This window comes from Balaenoptera ricei, chromosome 19, assembly GCF_028023285.1.
Source record: "Balaenoptera ricei isolate mBalRic1 chromosome 19, mBalRic1.hap2, whole genome shotgun sequence".
NCBI classification, from domain to species: domain Eukaryota; kingdom Metazoa; phylum Chordata; class Mammalia; order Artiodactyla; family Balaenopteridae; genus Balaenoptera; species Balaenoptera ricei.
The window spans coordinates 34,705,469-34,728,979 of NC_082657.1; the positions used below are offsets into that span (position 1 = coordinate 34,705,469).

Consider the following 23,511-nt stretch of genomic DNA (forward strand, 5'->3'; position numbering starts at 1 on the left):
AAGAAGAACTACAGTCCTGCAGCCTATGGATCGAAAACCACATTCACAGAAAGAGAGACAAAATGAAAAGGGAGAGGAATATGTACCAGATGAAGGAACAAGATAAAACACCAGAAAAACAACTAAATGAAGTACAGATAGGCAACCTTCCAGGAAAAGAATTCAGAATAATGATAGTGAAGATGATCCAGGAACTAAGAAAAAGAATGGAGGCAAAGATTGAGAAGATGCAAGAAATGTTTAACAAAGACCTAGAAGAATTAAAGAAAAAACAGAGATGAACAATACAATGACTGAAATGAAAAATACACTGGAAGGAATCAATAGCAGAATAACTGAGGCAGAAGAACAGATAAGTGACCTGGAAGACAGAATGGTGGAAATCACTGCCACGGAACAGAATAAAGAAAATAGAATGAAAAGAAATGAAGACAGCCTAAGAGACCTCTGGGACAACATTAAACACACCAACATTCACATTATAGGGGTCCCAGAAGGAGAAGAGAGAGAAAAAGGACCCAAGAAAATATTTGAAAAGATTATAGTCGAAAACTTCCCTAACATGGGAGAGGAAATAGCCACCCAAGTCCAGGAAACACAGAGAGTCCCATACAGGATAAACCCAAGGAGAAACATGCTGAGACACATAGTAATCAAACTGACAAATATTAAAGACAAAGAAAAACTATTAAAAGCAACAAGGGAAAAACAACATATAACATACAAGGGAACTCCCATAAGGTTAAGAGCTGATTTCTCAGCAGAAACTCTACAAGCCAGAAGGGAGTGACACAATATATTTAAAGTGATGAAAGAGAAGAACTTACAACCAAGATTACTCTACCCAGCAAGGATCTCATTCAGATTTCACAGAGAAATCAAAAGCTTTACAGACAAGCAAAAGCTAAGAGAATTCAGCACCACCAAACCAGCTTTACAACAAATGCTAAAGGAACTTCTGTAAGTGGGAAACACAAGAGAAGAAAACGACCTACAAAAACAAACCCTAAACAATTAAGAAAATGGTAATAGGAACATGCATATCGATAATTACCTTAAACGTGAATGGATTAAATGCTCCAGCCAAAAGACACAGGCTCACTGAATGGATACAAAAACAAGAACTGTATATATGCTGTCTACAGGAGACCCCCTTCAGACCTACGGACACATACAGACTGAAAGTGAGGGGATGGAAAAAGATATTCCATGCAAATGGAAATCAAAAGAAAGCTGGAGTAGCAATACTCATATAAGATAAAATAGACTTTAAAATAAAGAATGTTACAAGAGACAAGGAAGGACACTACATAATGGTCAAGGGATCAATCCAAGAAGATATAACACTTATAAATATATATGCACCCGACATAGGAAGACCTCAATACGTAAGGCAAATGCTAACGGCTATAAAAGAGGAAATCAACAGTAACACAATAATAGTGGGGGACTTTAACACCTCCCTTACACCAATGGACAGATCATCCAGACAGAAAATTAATAAGGAAACAAAAGCTTTAAATGACACAATAGACCAGGTAGATTTAATTGATATTTATAGGACATTCCCTCCAAAAACGGCAGATTTACACTTTCTTCTCAAGTGCACATGGAACATTCTCTAGGATAGATCACATCTTGGGTCACAAATCAAGCCTCGGTAAATTTAATAAAATTGAAATCATATCAAGCATCTCTTCTGACCACAACGCTATGAGATTAGAAATCAGTTACAGGGAAAAACACGTGGAGGATGAACAATACGTTACTGAATAACCAAGAGATCACTGAAGAAATCAAAGAGGAAATCAAAAAATACCTAGAGACAAATGACAACGAAAACATGATGATCCAAAACCCACGGGATGCAGCAAAAGGAGTTCTAAGAGGGAAGCTTGTAGCAATACAATGCTACCTAAAGAAACAAGAAAAATCTCAAATAAACAATCTAAACTTTCACCTAAAGGAACTAGAGAAAGAAGAACAAACAAAACCCAGAGTTAGTAGAAGTAAAGAAATCATAAAGACCAGAGCAGAAGTAAATGAAATAGAAACAAAGAAAACAGTAGCAAAGATCAATAAAACTAAAAGCTGCTTCTTTGAGAAGATAAACAAAATTGATAAACCTTTAGCCAGACTTATCAAGAAAAAGAGGGAAAGGACTCAAATCAATAAAATTAGATGAAAAAGGAGAAGTTACAACAGACACCGCAGAAATGCAAAGCATCATAAGAGACTACTACAAGCAACTCTATGCCAATAAAATGGACAACCTGGAAGAAATGGACAAATTCTTCGAAAGGTATAACCTTCCAAGACTGAACCAGGAAGAAATAGAAAATATGAACAGACCAATCACAAGTAATGAAATTGAAACTGTGATTAAAAATCTTCCAACAAACAAAAGCCCAGGACCAGATGGCTTCACAGGTGAGTTCTATCAAACATTTAGAGAAGAGCTGACACCCATCCCTCTCAAACTCTTCCAAAAAATTGCAGAGGAAGAAACACTCCCAAACTCATTCTATGAGGCCACCATCACCCTGATACCAAAACCAAATAAAGATACTACAAAAAAAGAAAATTACAGACCAATATCACTGATGAATATAGATGCAAAAATCCTCAACAAAATACTAGCAATCAGAATCCAACAACACATTAAAAGGATCATACAGCATGACCAACTGGGATCTATCCCAGGGACGCAAGGATTCTTCAGTATATGCAAATTAATCAATGTGATACACCATATTAACAAACTGAAGGATCAAAACCATATGATCATCTCAATAGATGCAGAAAAAGCTTTTGGCAAAATTCAACACTGATTTATGATAAAAACTCTCCAGAAAGTGGGCATAGAGGGAACCTACCTCAACATAATAAAGGCCATATAGGACAAACCCACAGCCAACATCATTCTCAATGGTGAAAAACTGAAAGTATTTCCTCTAAGCTCAGGAACAAGACAAGGATGTCCACTCTCACCACTATTATTCCACAAAGTTTTGGAAGTCCTAGAAATCAGAGAAGAAAAAGAAATAAAAGGAATACAAATTGGAAAAGAAGAAGTAAAACTGTCACTGTTTGCAGATGACATGATAGTATACAGAGATAATCCTAAAGATGCTATCAGAAAACTACTAGAGCTAATCAATGAATTTGGTAAAGTTGCAGGATACAAAATTAATGCACAGAAATCTCTTGCATTCCTATACACTAACAATGAAAGATCAGAAAGAGAAATTAAGGAAACAATCCCATTCACCACTGCAATAAAAAGAATAAAATACCTAGAAATAAACCACCTAAGGAGGTAAAAGCCATGTACTCAGAAAACTATATGACACTGATGAAAGAAATCAAAGATGACACAATCAGATGGAGAGATATACCACGTTCTTGAATTGGAAGAATCAATATTGTGAAAATGACTCTACTACCCAAAGCAATCTACAGATTCAATGCAATCCCTATCAAATTGCCAGTGGCATTTTTTACAGAACTAGAACAAAAAATCTTAAAATGTGTATGGAGACACAAAAGACTCCGAATAGCCAAAGCAATCTTGAGGGGATAAAAACGGAGCTAGAGGAATCAGACTCCCTGACTTCAGACTATACTACAAAGCTACAGTAATCAAGACAGTATGGTACTGGCACAAAAACAGAAATATAGATCAATGGAACAGGATAGAAAGCCCAGAGATAAACCCATGCACCTATGGTCAACTGTTCTATGACAAAGGAGGCAAGGATATACAATGGAGAAAAGACAATCTCTTCAATAAGTGGTGCTGGGAAAACTGGACAGCTACATGTAAAAGAATGAAATTAGAACACTCCCTAACACCATACACAAAAATAAACTCAAAATGGATTAAAGACCTAACTGTAAGACCGGACACTATAAAACCCTTAGAGGAAAACATAGGAAGAACACTCTTTGACAAAAATCACAGCAAGATCTTTTTTGACCCACCTCCTAGAGTAATGGAAATAAAAACAAAAATAAACAAATGGGACCTAATGAAACTTCAAAGCTTTTGCACAGCAAAGGAAACCATAAACAAGACGAAAAGACAAACCTCATAATGGGAGAAAATATTTGCAAATAAAGCAACTGACAAAGGATTAACCTCCAAAATTTACAAGCAGCTCATGCAGCTCAATATCAAAAAAACAAACAACCCAATCCCAAAATGGGCAGAAGACCTAAATAGACATTTCTCCAAAGAAGATATACAGATTGCCAACAAGCACATGAAAGGATGCTCAACATCACTAATTGTTAGAGAAATGCAAATCGAAACTACAATGAGGTATCACCTCACACCAGTCAGAATGGCCATCATCAAAAAATCTACAAACAGGGCTTCCCTGGTGGCGCAGTGGTTGAGAATCTGCCTGCCAATGCAGGGGACATGGGTTCGAGCCCTGGTCTAGGAAGATCCCACATGCTGTGGAGCAACTAGGCCCGTGAGCCACAACTACCGAGCCTGCGTGTCTGGAGCCTGTGCTCCGCAACAACAGAGGCCACAATAGTGAGAGGCCCGCGCACCGCGATGAAGAGTGGCCCCCGCTTGCTGCAACTAGAGAAAGCCCTCACACAGAAACGAAGACCCAACACAGCCAAAAATAAATAAATTAAAAAGAAAAATCTACAAACAATAAATGCTGGAGAGGGTGTGGAGAAAAGGGAACCCTCTTTCACTGTTGGTGGGAATGTAAATTGATACAGCCACTATGGAGAACAGTATGGAGGTTCCTTTAAAAGCTAAAAATAGAACTACCATACCACCCAGCAATCCCACTACTGGGCATATACCCTGAGAAAACCATAATTCCAAAAGAGTCATGTACCACAATGTTCATTGCAGCTCTATTTACAATAGCCAGGACATGGAAGCAACCTAAGTGTCCATCGACAGATGAATGGATAAAGAAGATGTGGCACATATATACAATGGAATATTACTCAGCCATAAAAAGAAACGAAATTGAGTTATTTGTAGTGAGGTAGATGGACCTAGAGTCTGTCATACAGAGTGAAGTAAGTCAGAAAGAGAAAAACAAATATCGTATATTAACGCATATATGTGGAATCTAGAAAAATGGTACAGATGAACCGGTTTGCAGGGCAGAAATAGAGACAAAGATATAGAGAACAAACGTATGGACACCAAGCGGGGAAAGCACGGTGGGGAGTGGTGGTAGTGGTGTGATGAATTGGGAGATTGGGATTGACATATATACATTAATATGTATAAAATAGATAACTAATAAGAACCTGCTGTATAAAAAAATAAATAAAATAAAATTTAAATGATTAAAAATAAAATCTCCTATTAGACCAACCAATAGTTCTTGCCTGTGATGGGTTGATGATAGAATTTTAGCACGTCAGTGCTGCAGGACCCTTATGGAAATCACTCCCCTCATTTACACAGAGGAGCAGACTGGGGCCCAGAGCAGGCAAAGAATTCACCCAAGGAAATCCAGCAAATTAGGCTGAGGCAGGACTAGAACGTAGTTCTCCTAAAGCTGCCCCACAAATATTTCACCTCTGACCTGTTGTAGGCCGTAAATAACTGCCATTGAGTGATTTCTCCTGGTTTATGGAAGTCTCCCGTGGACTAGAACATGTTTCCCTGTTGGCAGAATATGGTCACCCTGTAGCGGGCATCATACAGCACCCAGCGGAGAGCTGGTCTGGACCCAGGGCATGCAGGAAATTGTCCTTTCCCAGGCCCATCAGCATATGGGCAGCTTCCTTCCTTGACTCAGGGCCTCCCAAAGGCCCCAGAAAGGGAAGAGGGTCAGGCCTCACCATACCTGGTCCTGGGAGACCTTGGTGAGCCTGAGAAGCCCCCATCGGATGGCTCTGGTAGCCTCCTACCTAACCCAGTGTCTTGAGTCTGGTGAGAACAACTCTATTTACTGCCCTAAACCTGCCAGTGCAAGACCTGGCCTGACCGCAGGAGACATCTCCTTGGTCAGCTCTGATTGAACTTCAAGAATTCTTTTCTCTCCTTGCCCCTCCCAGGTGCTCCCAAGACCCAGTGGCGGGGCAGAGGCTCTCAGAGCTCTTTACCAACAGAAAGGAGAACATTAATCTCAAGTTTTCCGAAGACTGTCTTTACCTAAATATTTACACTCCTGCTGACTTGAGGAAGAGAAGCAGGCTGCCGGTAAGCAGTGGGAACAAATGGGCAAGGCTGGTGTGGACTGGAAGGGGATGAAGGCAGTGTTGGGTTGGGGCGTCTTGGACCAAGGCTGTTCCAGGGGCCCCAGGCTGTTCCCCAGGGGCCCCAGGGATTTCTTTATCACCACAGCCAAACCTGGCATCGGGGAACACAGGTTTTCCACACCTCAGTTTCCCATAGTGACAGACATAGGGCCTCTGGGGGAGTTTGCTGTGCATCTGTAATGCACATTTTAATTTTTCTAAGGTCTCTCATGCTAATAGATGGACAAGAAGGATTACTCTTACTTGTTAGATTAGGAATATGATACCCAGGGTGGCTAAGACATAATTTCCAATAAAGTCAGAGCTGGAAGGAATCTTAGAGGTAAGCCAACAGCCCAACCCTTCCGTTACAGATAGAGAAACTGAAGCCCAGTGAGGGGAAGGCGAGGTCACAGAGTAGGGTTGGCAGGACTAGAGCACGGGTCTCCTGATCTCCAAGTCACGCTCTTTGAGACACACACACTAGCAAGTGGAGCCTGTGTGTGGCCTTTCCTCAGCACACAAAGACCTTCTCTGACAAACTTTCAGTGTCTCAGTGTCACACGTGGAGGGTGCAGAGCCTGGAGAAACAGAGAAGCACGTTCCTTTGCCTTTGCCAACTATCAAGATTTTATTGTAGATAATTTCACTTCCTAATTGTCTTTGACACAAGCTGATGACCCAGTGAGTCAGCATTTCCAGAATAAATGGAAGCCCAGAGATGGGGCAGCCTTCCAGACTCAGGCTGGAGGGTGGCGCTGGTCTGCTGGGAAAGGAGGGGTCAGTGGGGTAGAGACAGGAGGGGTGTGAGCACCCAGCCATCTCCCAGGAACACCCCTGGCATGGTGCCCAGGTGTGGAGGAGGGCATCTGTGAACTTGTGACTAGAAGGTGGCCCTGCACATGCTTGGCTCAAAGAGGTGGGGACAATTGTTCATTCATTCATTCATGCATTCATTCATTCATTCCCCTAGTACATACTCAGCGCCCCCATATGCATAGGTAGAATTGGGGGTTAAGAGAAAGGAGGAACATAAAACCATGACCACACAGCCCTGCCTTGGAGGATCTTAGCATCTGGGTTGCACAGAGCTGGACTAGCTTCTTCAGCAAATCACTGCTGACCAGCCCTTGGCTCAGCCTGGACTCAGAGATGACTGCACACTCAGTCCCTCTGCCCAGAAGTAGGCAGGGATCAGAGGTGTAGGAGGAGCAGGGGCTCCAGGAACCTGAAGCTGGAGAACCTCTACTATGGACACAGGCTCTGGAACCGCAGGGTCTGGGTGTAAATCCTGGTTCTGCCTTTTACTAGCTGAGAAACCTGGCTCTGTTTCCTCAAATCAGGGATAATCGCACACAAGTGTTCAATGATGAATATCAAGATTTATGTCAGTGTCTGACACAGCACATGAGGCAAGTCTTGCTGATGCATTAGTTAGAGTTGAAGGGAAGAAATTCCTCCTGCCCCAACAGCCAGCCTACTGCACCGTGGCCGTTGGCTGCCGTGTGCTGGGCAGCTCAACATGTGGACTCTGGAGCCAGACTGCCTGGGATCAAGTCCTGCCTCCACCGCCTATTAGCTGTGTGACCTCAGGGTGGTTAAGTGCCTCAGTTTTCCTGTCTGTGAAATGGGACAATGGTAGTCCCTATCTCGTGGATGGTTTATTTTTAAATGCTTAGAGCAGTACTTGACACATAGTTCATGTATGAGTTCTTTGATTTTTTTTTATTAACAAAATCATTTTTTTTAATTTATTTATTTTATTTATTTATTATTTTTGGCTGCGTTGGGTCTTCATTGCTGCGCGCGGGCTTTCTCTAGTTGTGGCAAGCGGGGGCTACTCTTTGTTGTGGTGCACGGGCTTCTCACCGCCTCTCTTGTTACGGAGCACGGGCTCTAGGCGCCTGGGCTTCAGTAGTTGTGGCACACGGACTTAGTTGCTCCGCGGTATGTGGGATCTTCCTGGACCAGGGCTCGAACCTGTGTCCCCTGCATTGGCAGGTGGATTCTTAACAACTGCACCACCAGGGAAGCCCTAACAAAATCATTATACTATTATTTTAGCCATTCTCACTTCTTTGCTATGTGAACTCTTTAAATTCAGGGCCATGCATTATGAATTGTCATGTCCACTCTCAGCCTCAATTCTTAGCACAGTCCCTGGCACCTAGTAGGTTTTCAGATCATATTCATCAAATGATTGAAGACTTCTTAGAGGAGGTGGCTTTTAGGCTGGGCTTTGGAGGATGGGTGAGATCTGGGGAGCAGAGGAGGCAGCGGGAAGGCCTATTAAGAAGAGGTACCACCCGGGGCGTGTGCTTCTTGACATGATCATCATTCACGTGAGAAGTTTATTTCACCACACAAAAGGTAACTAAGGTGAAGCTGAAATAAGCTTCTAACCAAGGGCCGTTGCATGCAGAGTGTGCTGAGCTGCGTGAGGGGTCCAGGAGTGAGGGCGGGGGGAGTGTTGGGGAGAAGATGACGCTCTTAGCCTTGGCTGTTGCCATGATGATGTTCTCAGCATGAAGAGCCCTGGCAGGAGGTGGCACTGGGGCAGGGGAGACAGGCAGGGACAGCCAGGGCGCGCTGAGTGGGGTGGTGGCCTGGGCCACAGCTGAGAGAACGGGTAGGTGACCAAACCAGACCGCCTCTTGAGGTCTTTCCCGGCTCTGCTTCCTATGACCCGTATGGTTGCTTCCTCCCCGTCCAGGTGATGGTGTGGATCCACGGAGGAGGTCTGACGTTGGGCGGGGCATCAACCTATGATGGGCTGGCCCTCTCTGCCCATGAAAACGTGGTGGTGGTGACCATTCAGTACCGCCTGGGCATCTGGGGATTCTTCAGGTAAGACACTGGCCTCTCCTCATGGCACACTGACCCTCAGTGTGGGAGTGCTAGGACCCCACTCTGGTCATGCAAGCCCTCAAAGGGTTCTTTGCTAGGTTCCCTACTAAGACGTGCAAGTCCCCTCATAATTGGGCTCTCTACCTACCTTCTCCTTCCCCAGCCACCCTGGTCCACTTACTTGCATGTAAAATGCTTAATCTGCCTGACAAGCTCCTATTATTCCTGCAAAGCCCAACCCAAATGTTACCTCGTCTGAAGTACTCATCTCTTTTTCACCTGTGCGGCCCAGCATGTTGCATGCCTCTAAGATGACAGTTAACATGCAGCGCAGCAGTTAGAGGCTTATACATCTTACCTCGTGGGGAAGTAAAGAAGGAGCAGACTCATGTGGGAGCTCCGTAAAGTCTTGTAGGTGGGGGAACGGGTGGCTGGAACTGGGAGGTTGTAACGAGCACCTGACTCCAGTGGGCACATCTACTGGGAGGAGCGTAGGGCCCACTCACCCCATTTCCTTCGTGGAGCTTGGCACATGCGTGAGCGAAGGCTCGAGTCTCCTCCATGGAGTCTCCGTGGGGACAGGAACCGGACTTCCTGCAGGCACAGTTACTGAGCCTTTTCTGAATGCACCAGCCCCAGGACCTCTTACCCTCAGATGGCTGGTGCGTGGGCTGGGGGAGGGGTGGTCATCTCACTGGAAAGACCTATGGGCTGGAGGAGGGTTGTCCCAGGCGAGTCATGTCCCGGGATGTGTCACCTTCACCGAGACTCCTCATCTCCTTCCCCCACGGCCCACGGCTGCTCCCAGTTACAGTATAACTGCGTACACTCTCCCCCCTTCCTCTCCCCCAGGCTCTCCTCTGCCACGTCAGTCTGGGTTTCAGCCCAACCAGACACCAGACTGCTCTGGTCCAGGTCACCAGTGGCCCAGCCTTGGCAGCAACCGCACGTGATCCCTCAAATCTTCTTGAAAAATTTCCTTCTCTTGGCTCCTGGCCACCTCCTCCCTCATGGCTGCTCCTTCTCGGCCCCTCCCGGGCCCTCCCCCTCCCCATCTCAGCCTCTGTGTGCATCTTCTTCTCTGTCCCACTGGTTCCCTGAGTGACCTTGGGGGCACTTCCAAGCTCCCTATTTTTAGCCCATTTCTCCTTTGAAACCCACAGGTACATCATTAACTACCTCCTGCCATCCCCATGGGACATCTGAGGGCACCTCTCCCTTCCACAGACAAACTTAACCCTTGACTCCCAATGCCCCTCCCCCCAAACACTCCTCCTTTCCCCACAGGGCCTCCTGCTCAGCTGCAGGCAGCTCCACCCTTCCAGTTACTCAGGATAAAAGCCTGTGGGCACTTGGATTCTTTTCTTTTTCTCACACCCCACATCCAGTCACCAGCAAATCCTCTTGGCTCCACCTTTACAATGTATTCAGGATCCAACCACTTCTCACCTCCTCCCTTGTGGTCACCCTGTTCAAAGCACTCTGTGTCTCTCCCCTGGATTGTTGTAATAACACCTACTTTGTTTAAAAATATTTTATTTCTTTATTTGGTCGTGCTGGTTCTTAGTTGTGGCAGGTGTGCTCCTTAGTTGTGGCTCGCAGGCTCCTTAGTTGCTGCATGTGAACTCTTGGTTGCAGCATGCATGTGGGATCTAGTTCCCTGACCAGGGATCGAACCCAGGCCCCCTGCAATGGGCACGTGAGTCTTAACCACTGTACCACCAGGGAAGTCCCATAACACCTACTTTTATAACCCTGCTATTTTACACCATGTCTGATCCACACAGCAGCCAAAGTGATCATTTAAGACATAAATGGAATCATGTCATCCCTGCAATGGCTTCCTAACTTACTCAAGATGACATTGACATCCTTACCGAGGCCCTCAGGGCCCTCTGTAGCTGTATGTCCTAGACTCACTCTTTTGTTCACTGGACCCCGGGGCCTTTGCCTGTGCTGTTTCTTCTGCCTGGAATTCCCTTTGGAACTGTAGAATAGTAGATGCTCAATAAATAGATGTGGGATGGATGTGTAGAGCGCTACAGCGGAACAATGCTGCAGGATGGGAGGCAGGTGAAGACCCCAGTGTCAGTGCTGTGGAAGCCCAGCCTTTTCCAGAAGGCTCACCCAGACCCCCAGCCCCATCTGTGGTCCTGAGGGCCCTGCTGTGACATCTCTGTTCTCAACCCCACCCTGTTCTCTTACTCACAGCACAGGGGATGAACACAGCCGGGGGAACTGGGGTCATTTGGACCAGTTGGCCGCACTGCACTGGGTCCAGGAGAACATTGCCAACTTCGGAGGGGATCCAGGCTCTGTGACCATCTTTGGAGAGTCGGCAGGAGGGGAAAGTGTCTCTATTCTTGTAAGTGTTCCTGGCCCTGGCCCTGATGTGGCTACCGATGGGACCCCTTGCAGACCAGCCAGTCTAGTCATGGGACCTTTACTTATAAGACCTGGATTCAAGGCTGACCCTAGTCTGTGCAGCGTCAGATGGTGGAAAGTTACGGCCAAACTCTCCTTGGCCCTCCAGAGCTCAGCTTAGCATCCTGGGGCCATATCTCCAGCCACGGCTGCAACTGAGACATTCCTCCTGTCCTGTGTTGGTTGAGCTCTTACTCTCCTTCCTAATCATTTTACCGTTAGTACTCATCTCACTCCTCTTGGGAAGTAGGGGTGGGTGTAAATTCTGAATAAAAAGAGGCAACCATGAAGTTGGGTGCAATGTCATTATTTGCCTTGAAGCCAGATCTACAGTTCAAGGGGACACGAGCACTAAGAACAGGTCAGAGGCCTCCTCTGAGGAGGTCTGATGGCTTGTTCATGCTCAGGAAGGAGGGCAGCAGTCTCTGGGACTGAGGATGGAGCTGGGCTGGGGGAGGAGGGGTAGAGAGAGGAAGGAGGATGGAAGGGGGGATGGGACCGGGGATATGGAACACAGACACAACCTGGGAGCCTGATGTGGGGAATGGGAATAAGGAGACACTGAGGGAAGCAAAGATGGACAAGCACACTAGAAGGCGCTGGGAGCTGTTAGAAACCCTCCAGCTGCCTCACAGTTGAGCAGAAGGTCAGTGCTATTACTGCATTTTTAAAACATATGTGTTAGATTCATAGTTGAATATTCAGAGGAAAATGTTTTTATTTTATAAAATGGAGAAAAAAGAAAAGCATAGATAACTCCCCCAAAATAAAAATTCATCCACAATCCCATTAGCCAGGGATTGTCACCATGGACAGTTTTATTTTTCTAGTCTTTTTTCCATGAATCTATCTATCTATCTATCTATCATCTATCATCTATCTACCTATCTATCTGTATCTATGAATTTTTAAACAAAAAAACTTCCTTAATATTATAACACAAATATTTCCCTAACCATTAGTTATTCTTTTATATTTTTTGTGTGTATAGTCGAATATAGTATTTCATTGTAAGAATGAAAAATACCTTATTTACCCAATGTCATATATTAGAACCTTGTGTTATTTCCAATTTTTACTGTTATAAATAACACGAACATTTTAGAGATTTTTGTGTGCCTCCATGATCATTTTCCTTAAAATAAATCCTAAGTAATGGAAATGGGGAATCAGAACTGTGCCTTTAAAGTGTTGCTAGGAATTGCTGAGCTGCCTTTCAGATACTTTGATTGTTATAATCAGTGTGTGCCACACACTTCCTGTTTTGTCCTTCACTCTGCTCCTGGCTCCTTCCAGCTGAGGTTTTCTTGCAGAAGCCGGGCCCCAAGGTCTCCAGGGGAACAGCCCAGGACAGGGCTGTGGATGGGGGTGGCTCTTGAAGACCCCTTCCTGTGAGCATAAACTCCCTTTCTCGCCACCCTCCTCCCAGGTGTTATCTCCCCTGGCCAAGAATCTCTTCCACCGGGCCATCTCTGAGAGTGGTGTGGCCCTCACTTCTATCCTGGTCCAGACGGACATGAAGGCTGCAGCTAAGGTAGGTCTCACACTGGCCTGTCCCCACACCCTTTGCTCTGCTCTCCGGGAGTTGTCAGGGTCTTTCTTGCTGTGGGAGCCGGCTGACATCCTCAAAGAATCACAGAAGTGAGGGTGGCTGAGCAGGGAGGACAAGGACACACCTCAGCCCACCTCCACCTTCTACCGCTGAGCAAACTGGGGCAGAGAGCGGAAGCACTTGCCAAGGTCAGCGAGTGATCAGGGCAGAGCCGGACTCAAGCTCATGACTCTGGGCTGCCAGCCCCATGCACGGTCCACTGACCATATTTCCTAAAGGAGGGGTGCTGGGCTGGATGTGTCTGGTGGACTGTCATTGTGTCTTGCCTCTCTCAGGATCTGAGGTCTGGTGAACTCATTTGTACCATGTGGGCCTGGAGTGGATTCTCCTTGGGGGCTTGTGACTGGGGTGGGTTCCTGAAGAATTCATTCATTGATTCATTCATTCACTCAACAAATAGTTTTGATATAATCTGACATCTCGCAACCTCATGGAGCTTCTGTTATAATTGAGGAGACAGATTAATAATTATATAATTGCACAACTTACAAAATGTCAACTGTGACTAGAGCAATAGAGGAGAGATACCTGATGTTATAACAGAATCCAAAAGGAGCACTTAGTCCAGTGGATAGGGGGAGGTTTTCAGGAAAGGCTTCATGAAAAAAAGTGATCAACGAGTTGAGATGAGAAAGATGAACAGTAAATTACTTGGTAAGAAAAGAATATCCAGGAAGAGGGAACAGCCTGTGCAAATGTCCTGTGGCAGGAGCAGGTATCTCAAGTGAGAGAGAGTGAGAAAGGCTGCTGTGGCCAGAGCAGAAAGAGCAGACGGAACCCGGAGTGAAGTGAGGGTGGGGCCATCGGCAGGGCCATGCTGCATAGGACCTGGTGAGGACTTTGTCTTTATTTGGAGAGTGTTAGGAAGCCAAGGAAGGGTGAGCTGCAGGGAGGCTCTGCTGAGGAGTGTGCGCTGGAGTCATTGATGTGGAGCGTTTTCGTCGGGCTGTGAGCGCTGGTTAGGTGGACAGGTGGGGGCAGCAGGCAGACGTAAAGGGACTGCCTGGTGAGCAGGAGGGGAGGAGATAAGACACCAAGAATTTAAACAATTGTTGAGACTGGTTTTCAGAATTCTTTGGCTATTAACAGCAGAAGCCCCTTGATCAGGCTTAAGTCAAGAAGGGGGAGTTTATTTAAAGGAAACAAAGGTGGCAGAAATGGTGCTGGATTTTGCTATCAAACAGGACCAGAAATTGGCAGAATGAAGAATCCAAGACTCTTATTCTTGCTCTCTCTCTCTCTCTCTCTCTCCCTCCTTCCCCTCTACTTCTTCATGTGCCTTTTTATTTAATTTTTCACCAAATACATACTGAGCATTGATTGTATGTCAGACACTGGACCAGGCTCTGGGCAGCCCATGTGCACTCTACACGGTCCCACCATCATGGAGCCTGACTTCTCTCCTTCTGCATCTTCCCCTCTGGCTGCACTTTGCAAGTGTCTAGCCTGAGGCCAAAAGGCTATTAATTGGGTGAGCCGAGATTTGAAATTAGACAGTGGATTCTGGATTCCATGCTCTTAAGCCCCACTCCATGCTGCCTGTCTTTAGATGTTCAGCTTTGAGATCATTATGGCCACTTGAACAGAGATAAGGCAGCAGAGGCTGAGGAATATAATTGGCACGTCTGGGATCCAGGACATACTCGTCGAGAGTATCTTCTGCTACCGTGTGTTGACTTTAGAAATTGAGGTTGGAGCAGAACACTTCGTTATTGATGGAGGGAAGAGACAGGGCTCTTGAATTCTGCTGTCACCTGTGATCTCTGCAGAAAATTGCTGTCTTTGCTGGGTGTAAAACCACCACCTCAGCTGTCCTCATTCACTGCCTGCGCCAGAAGACAGAGGACGAGCTCTTGGAGATAACGCTGAAGATGGTAAGTACATCCACTCTCATGGCCACACAAGCTCCCCGTCCTGTAAACATGGCCCCAGGCTTCATCATTTCAGCTGTCCCCTTGCCCTGGAAAAACTACCTGGCACAGTTTCTCACCTCTCAAGAGCAGTGTCAGAGCTCTGGATCTGAATGGGGAATTTCCTTCTTTCTTTTTTATTATGAAATATCTCAGATGTTAACAAAGACAAAAAATAACATAATGAACAACTGTGTAATAACTCCTCATATCTATCAAAACTTACTCTTTCCAATCTTGTTTTTCTGATAGATTTTTTTATATGTGACTGTTTTCTTTACTGTAAATATATATATATGTCACATACAATTTACCGTTTTAATCATTTTAAGTGTACAATTCAATGGCATTAATTATACTCATAGTACTGTGCAACCATCACCACTATTTCCAAAAATTGTCATCATACCAAACAAAAAATCCCTACCTCTTTAAACAGTAACTCTACATTCTCCCCTTCCCCCCTGTCTCTGGAAACCTCTAATCTACTTTCTGTCTATGAATTTGCCCATCCTAGATTCATTCTCATAAGTGGAATCTGATAGATTTTTAAGAAATTAAACATTACATATTCTCAGAGGTGATTACCATCCTGAATTTGGGGAATGGGGTTATTTAGAACAAAGATTTTCAGAAAGGTTGTCACAATTGTCTTGGTTAATTTAGAAACCACCTCAATTATAACCCAGTGATGGCCCGATTTTCTGCATGTCTGCCTCTAGTGATTCTCACATAATCGTATATCTACCCATTCATCCATCCAACCATCCATCCACCTATTCATCCATCCATTCATTCATCATCTTATTATACACCTGTCCATCCACCAATTAATCCAATTCATCAATATCTTTTCATCAATCTAATATCAATTCATCTATAACATACATTCATCTGTTATCAATCATTCATATATCTGTATTTCATCATCCATTTCTCTAAAATCAATGATCCATCCATCACCTAATCTGCTAGCTATCGTCCATCTATCCACTTATCCCCCCAATTCACCCATACTCCAAGTATGTCACAGAGAAGGTGACATTTCAGGATTGGTGGATGGCTATGGTAGTGGGTCATCACAGGAAGCTACAGCACAACAGATACCCAGAGAACACCACATTTAGAGCCAGTGGGAGCTATTGGAGTAGCCCGAGTGCCTGGCCTCTCTGTCTGGACCCTGGACCCCTGCGGATGCTCCTGGACCCCCAGCGGCCAGCCTCCAGCACTGGACTCTGCTCTGTTTCCATGGGTTAAGTCCAACGTAGCCTTGGATCCTGGTTTCTCAGGCTCAAATAAGGTGACCAATGTGTTCAAAGACAAAAACACGACTGTTTCCTGATGCCTGGAAAGAGGTAAATTTATTTCAGCAATTCTCCATGTGGCACAAGAGATCCACTTATAAGGGGAGAGTCGGTGACTTTGGGAGACTCCAGAGAACCTAAGAGCCCATGTTATCCTTCTGAGATCTTCTGAGATCACGTGGAGGTGTTTCCATGATTATCCTCTCTCCCCAATAACACACGCGGGCACGCGCGCACACACACACACACACACACACACACACACACACCTGGATTGCGGGGGTACAACCCATAACGGAGGGACCCTTACTGGGACTTCCTGCATACTGGTCAGGCCTTTTAGCTACAGTGTCACAATAAAATCAGCACAATCTTGGTGAACTCACAACAAAGAGAAGCGTGGGGTGGGGTGAATTTCAGTGAGCTTGTATGAGTCAGGATTTTCTAATGCAAGACGAGAAAACTAGAAAGGGGTATGTTGTAACAGAATCTTCAGCTTACTAACTGAAAAGTCCAGGAGTTGATGGCTTCAGGCATGTCCTGATCCAGATGCACATATGATATTATTAAGACTCTGTCTCTATCCCTCAGCTTTTTACCTCTCTGTGTTGGCTTCATTCTCAGGCAGATTTGTCCCCTGGGGAGGTTAGATAAGAACAGTATTCTAGACTTACATCCTATCTGCTTAGAAACCCTCCTTCCCAATAATTCCAGCAAAAGTTTTGGGGAAACTCTTGAACTGACATGGGCACATGTCCATCCCTGAAGTAATCCCTGTCTTCAGGGAGATGGTGAACCTCAGGTCACATATAGATGCCTGGAATCGTGGAGTGAGAGTGGGGAAGAGGAGGTCCCCCAAAGGAAAATTGGGGTGTTTTGCCTGGAGGAACAAGAAGGGGAGATGGATGGAGGGCAGGGCAGGCACAAGCAACAGTCCTCTCCAGAGCTCCCCTCCCCCGTCCCATACCTCCACCCTGTGCTCATGCCCAGGGGAGCTGGTGCCCTGCCCACTTCCTTTCAGCCCAGCCAGGGTGGCACCAGGAGGGAGGACTTGATACCTTTGACGCACAGCTCACAAGGATCAGCTTTTCTCCCAGGAAGCCTTCTCACCCACAACCTCTGCCTTTGTCTTCACAGAAATTTTTCACTCTTGATTTACATGGAGACCCCAGAGAGGTAAGATGCTTACAAGAACTGACTATAGATGGAGAGATGCATGTAGATATACATACCCTTCAAATTAAATACACGTTATGTTATATAGTTTATACCAACTTGAGTGAAGATTTGCCCGCATCACCTAAGCACTGCCGGCCCTGGTCAGAGTTCTGCCCTCTGGGGTCCACAGACTTAGCCCCCTTTGTTAGGACCCTGAATATGTGGCCACCGCCCATGGGCACGCAGGTCTGCGATGCCGGCCGTGAGCTCAGGCAGGTGGAGAGGGGGACGCCGGTGTGACCTCGAAGGGGAAGCACAGACACGACGCTGCCCTCTTCCCCAGAGCTTTCCTTTCCTGCCCACCGTGCTTGACGGAGTGCTGCTGCCAAAGACGCCTGAAGAGATTCTGGCTGAAAAGAATTTCCACCCCGTTCCCTACATCGTGGGAATCAACAAGCAGGAGTGTGGCTGGATTCTGCCGATGGTGAGAAAGTGCAGGCCTCTTAGACTCGCCTCCCCTGCCCGTCACATCACCCCTCCCATCTCTGGTCACAGGACCCCTCCTTCTACGCACCCCCCTCTGGGGCCTTCATACACCTTGACATTTCCGTGGAAACCTTCTCCACGATGGCCCAGCTGTCACCTGGGTGGTGCGGCCCTGGGGACCCACATCCCCACACACTCTCTGCTTGTCCTCGTATCCAAGAATCCTGAAATGTCAGTGCCAGGAGGGCTGGTAGAGATAATCATTGGGCAGATGAGAAACCCAAGGCCTGGAAAGGGGAAGGGGCTTGGGAGTTAAGGAGAGTGAGGCCTAGGACCTGCAGCCTCTCCCCTGGGCTTGGTGCTTTCATAGTTTCTCCATAAATTCCACCCACCCACACCCCACACTCTCAGTCGTGTAACTGGAAAGATTCAAAGGAGCCTGCTTCCTCCTGAGTTAAAATTGACTTCTAAAAGTTAGGAAGAGCTTTCCCTTCTGCCAAAGATAAACAAAGCCAGACACTAGTTGAAGTGGTAATGAGTTTGATTCAGTGACACTCTTGCTATAGGGAAAAGATCAGTTGTAAACTGAACCCAAATCTCTGAAACAAAAGGCTGGAGCCTGTTTAAGGCTGTGGGCACGGGGAGGGGGATTTGTCCATGAAACTGGGCCACCTGGATTTGTTAGCTGGCATTTGTCTGGAGAAGAAACAAACTTCTGTCTTTATGACAGGAGACCATGGTGTAAGTAGAAGCAAGTCTCCCACTGAAGTTAGGCATTATCTTTCCACAGGGACTGGGGGAGAGAGCAAGAATTATCCCCTGAATGTTTGCTTTTCATAAAAGTTTGCTCTCAGGTCCTTGAGAAAACAGGTTGGAGCAGTGGTTTTACATCCCAAAGGGCAGAAAAAGGATTTATAATTACAAGGTTTCTAAAGTAACTGCACTAAGAAAGGGTTCAGGGACATACCTGCCTATCACCAGGTTTTGGCTAGAACAAACAGTAAAATCTCCTGGCAGCGCAGAGCTTTTTAAGGGGGCCTGGGGTCATCCTGGGGACATGGCCTTAAGCTGCTTGTAGCCGTGCTAGAGTTTGGTCCAGCCACTTAGTGCAGAGGTTTTTTTTTTTTTAATTTTATTTATTTATTTATTTATTTATTTATTTATTTATTTATTTATTTATTTATTTATTTATTTATGGCTGTGTTGGGTCTTCGTTTCTGTGCGAGGGCTTTCTCTAGTTGCGGCAAGTGGGGGCCACTCTTCATCGCGGTGCACGGGCCTCTCACTATCGCGGCCTCTCTTGTTGCGGAGCCCAGGCTCCAGACACGCAGGCTCAGTAATTGTGGCTCACGGGCCTAGTTGCTCCGTGGCATGTGGGATCTTCCCAGACCAGGGCTCGAACCCGTTTCCCCTGCATTGGCAGGCAGATTCTCAACCACTGCGCCACCAGGGAAGCCCAGTGCAGAGTTTTGATGGAGTCATTATGTGCAGGGTTCTGCAGTTCTTCAGAATGATTTCAGAGGTTATACCAAAGGACCAAAACCATAATGGCAGAATTTGGGGCTTTCTCAGTTATCTAACACAGGCGGGGTATTTGTGAGGTCTGTGTCATCTGCCCCAGAGCCCTCCACTTCAACACCTGGCTGGCTGAAACCTTCCCTCTCTGTCTTGATGACCACTGTGGAGACTCTAGCCTAAATATATATATATATATGCACGCATACACACACACACACATATATATATACATATATATACATACATACACACACACACACACACACACATAAAGACTGGGACAGCTTCCCTTAACAATTACTTTATCTTCTTTGCATTCCTTGATTTCTAGATATAAAAGTCCATTTGATTCATTGATTTTGCCCAACTCATCAAAGACCCCTGCCCTACAGAGTGAAGTAAGTCAGAAAGAGAAAAACAAATACCGTATGCTAACACATATATATGGAATCTAAAAAACAAACAAAAAAATGGTCATGAAGAACCTAGGGGCAAGATGGGAACAAAGACACAGACCTACTAGAGAATGGACTTGAGGATATGGGGAGGGGGAAGGGTAAGCTGGGACGAAGTGAGAGAGTGCCATGGACATATATACACTACCAAATGTAAAATATATAGCTAGTGGGAAGCAGCTGCATAGCACAGGGAGATCAGCTCGGTGCTTTGTGACCACCTAGAGGGGTGGGATAGGGAGGGTGGGAGGGAGACGCACGCGGGAAGAGATATGGGGATGTATGTATATGTATAACTGATTCACTTTGTTATAAAGCAGAAACTAACACACCACTGTAAAGCAATTATACTCCAATAAAGATGTTAAATAAATAAATAAATAAATAAACAATAAAAGACTCAAAAAAAAGACCCATGCCCATCAAGATATGACAGTGACCTTCAGCCTGCATTGGTTTGGTTTGTTGGTCACTTCGGTTTTTCTTGCCATTACCGGATGATTCACAATTGCTTAACCTTTGTTTTAACAGTTCATGGGCTACTCATTCTCTGAAGGCAAGCTGGACCAGAAGACGGCCACATCACTCATGTGGAAGTCCTACCCCATCCTTGTAAGAGTCTAGGAATCACAGGAACTGGCTGAGCCCTAAAGAGAGGAAGAGGCTTGTCCCCAATTGCAAAGCAACTAATGGCAGAATGAAGACTGGGGCTGGGGGGTTCTGCCCCACTTTTTCTGCTTTTCTTAATCACTACCCAGTGTTGAGGGAGGGGGAAAGTTTGCACTGGGCTCAAAAAGTTCACCATTAACACAAGAAGAGAAACTGTGTCACTCACCAGGGGTGGTGAAGTCAAAAATCCAGAAATAGCAAAATTAAAACCACCAAATGAATGAAGAGTATTTGGTAAGAGTTTATGGTACATAAAAAATAGTTCATGCCCTGGGGTTCACGCCCTGGGGGCTTCCACCTTCAAAGACTGGTGGGCAGCTCGGGGGCCTGAAGTTACAGGATGGCTTATAAAGTGAAACTGAGAAAGTTGTTAACATTTTCAGTGATTGCTTATTACAATAGAGGTTTTCAGGTGGCAAGAGATTGGTTAAAAGTGATTATCTCATACTATTTTAGGGAGATGACTTAAGTTTATTTTGTGATTGTCAGAGGGATTTACAAAAAATAACCTAAGTTAGGTTTTGCTTATGTGCGTGAAATGAGCTAGAGTTAGTTTTGCTTACATGGCTTAAATGGTTTTGTCTGCACAGATAATTCATAAGTCTGGTCTCCACTTTATATTTAACAGTGGTCACTTTCACTCGATCTATTTCAGAGCATCCCTGAGGAACTGACCGCGGTGGCCGCTGACAAGTATTTAGGAGGAACAGATGACCCTGCCAGAAAGAAAGACCTGTTCCTGGACTTGATTGCAGATGCGATGTTTGGTGTCCCATCTGTGAATATGGCCCGTCACCACAGAGGTGAGTCCCAGACATTGGACGGGAGAGGGACACTGACCGCTCCAGCTTCACTGACTGTCCTGCCCAGCCCTCAGCACAAACACATGTGGAAATTGCTGAGGGTCGTACATCCAAGGCTGATTGCATTTGGCCTGGGGTGGGGCACTGTCCTATTTTGGTTTCCACCAGAAGCAGACTCCGAGAAAAGGATCCAAATGCAAAGAGTTTATTTGGGGGGTGATCCCAGGAAACACCAGTAGAGGAGTGGAGAAGTGACATGAATGGAGAGGAAGCCAGTCCACACTGCACTGTCAAGAAAGCATCCACTGTGGACACCTGGACCTGGGGAGCTCTGGGAAACCAGCAGAACACATGTCTCAGGGTTATCCCTAGTGAGTGGCAAGAGAGCTGGGATATTTATCCTCCAACTTTGACGAGTCATTGGTTGAAGGCTGTTCCCAAGGGCAGTTAATTCCCTGGTGCTTTGACCTGCTGCACACATGGGCAGAGTGGTCTCTGGCTGCCAGAGACCTCAGGCAAAGAGCTGTGGATGCAGGAGGTGGAACTCAGGCTGACATGCCCGGAAGCAGAGGATATGGGGAGGCAGCGACAGCATCTGCCACAGGGCTCCTCACCTGAATTGCGGTGGTCTGTGGGGCTAGAGGGAAAATCTTGGAAGATAGGTCTTGGAAAGTTTCCAAGGTCAGAGCTACCTGCAAACTAGTTTGTTAACCAGTGGAGCTGGGGGTAGAGTGAGGCCAAGAGTAAGACCAGGAGTGTTGTCTGGGACCAAGAAAGCTGAAAGGAGTGAGTATGGGAAGAGTGGGGCCACGTGGTCTAAAGAACGTCAGTGTCTGTGGCTGGCTGTTGTTTCTCCCAGTGTGTGCTGTGTCTACCACAGGACCTTCCAACATTGACCCAAGACTGTGTGTAGGGTGTGAGGTCAGGGATGGATGAGCTCACCTGGAGAGGAGGTGTCCCTTTTGGATACCTTTTGAGTTACTCACAGGGCCCTTCATTTCTTGGAGACCTCATTCACCTAGTCTGCAAGCCAGGAGATGGTTCTGTGGTCCAGACCTCTCTGCCTAACGGTGCTAGAAGGGTTTTAAACTTTGAGACTTTATAAGCATGATAAAACGTAGCTGTGGCCGACTCACTCTGTCCCCAAGCACTCAGTACAGTAATTTGGAGGCGCTAGTTACCATTTCTTCCTCCCTAGGGTCCTGATGACCAGCGAGGGGCTGCCTGGGGTCAAATCTGTTCTTTCATAAATTTGGTCTTGCCTCTTGCTACGTGTCTGACTTGTAGTATCCCCTTCAGCATCCATGCTGCTCCCAGCCATACTGGACTTGAGTTTTTTATCTGACATCCCGTGACTTTGAATTCAGTGTCTTATTGCCAGCACTTCCCAGAGTTTATCAATGTCATTTTTTCATTGTTGTATTTCTCTCAATTTCTTTTTGATAGAGTAGTTTTCTGAGTATAAAATTAATCTTACCATTGTAGAAAGTTTTGAAAATATGGGAACATGTTAAAGAAGCAACTATATATTACTCATAATTCCTTCACCTAGAAGTATCAGCTATAAAGTTTTGACATTTTTTTCTATTAGCCTTTCCATGTCTTACACATAGTTTTAAAATTAATTTTATGTTCATAGACAACTATATTATAGGCATTTCCTCAATGTCAATAAAAATTCATGGAAAATATCAATTATTTCATGGTATGATGGATTAAAATTTACTTTAGTATTCCTGTCCTATTGGGTATTTAGCCTGGCTGCTCATTTTAATGCTACAGAAAACATCATACTGAGCCTTATGTGCATAAATCTTTAACCAAGTCTCAAATAATTTTCTTAGAGTTGGTTTTTAGAAGTGAAATTATTAAGCTGAGCTGTAGGAGAATTTTAAAGTTCTTGATACATTTTGTGAAATTGCTTTCTGGTGTATGAGAGTATAGATTTCTTAGTTCTCTCACTTGGGATAGTCAGATTAAAAGAATAAAAATAATGCTGCCAATTTTATATAAGTCCTTCCTCACCAAAAAAAAGAACATCACACTGTTTTAATTTGCATATTTTTTATTACTAGCTCTCTCCTTCCCTCTGCT

The 23,511-nt window shown here is 45.4% G+C and overlaps 1 protein-coding gene across 3 annotated transcripts in view; it reads left to right on the forward strand.

Annotated features, from left to right (window-relative positions):
* Positions 1–23,511, forward strand: part of LOC132353829 (liver carboxylesterase-like) — a 65,313-nt gene that overhangs the window by 38,055 nt on the left and 3,747 nt on the right. For all 3 annotated transcript variants that reach the window (XM_059905328.1, XM_059905329.1, XM_059905327.1), the window contains 9 exons: positions 6,049–6,193; positions 8,945–9,078; positions 11,290–11,443; positions 12,932–13,036; positions 14,884–14,988; positions 17,466–17,504; positions 17,830–17,970; positions 20,477–20,557; positions 21,270–21,417. In XM_059905328.1, coding sequence (XP_059761311.1) covers positions 6,049–6,193; positions 8,945–9,078; positions 11,290–11,443; positions 12,932–13,036; positions 14,884–14,988; positions 17,466–17,504; positions 17,830–17,970; positions 20,477–20,557; positions 21,270–21,417 — 1,052 coding nt within the window. The remainder of the gene's footprint in view (positions 1–6,048; positions 6,194–8,944; positions 9,079–11,289; positions 11,444–12,931; positions 13,037–14,883; positions 14,989–17,465; positions 17,505–17,829; positions 17,971–20,476; positions 20,558–21,269; positions 21,418–23,511) is intronic.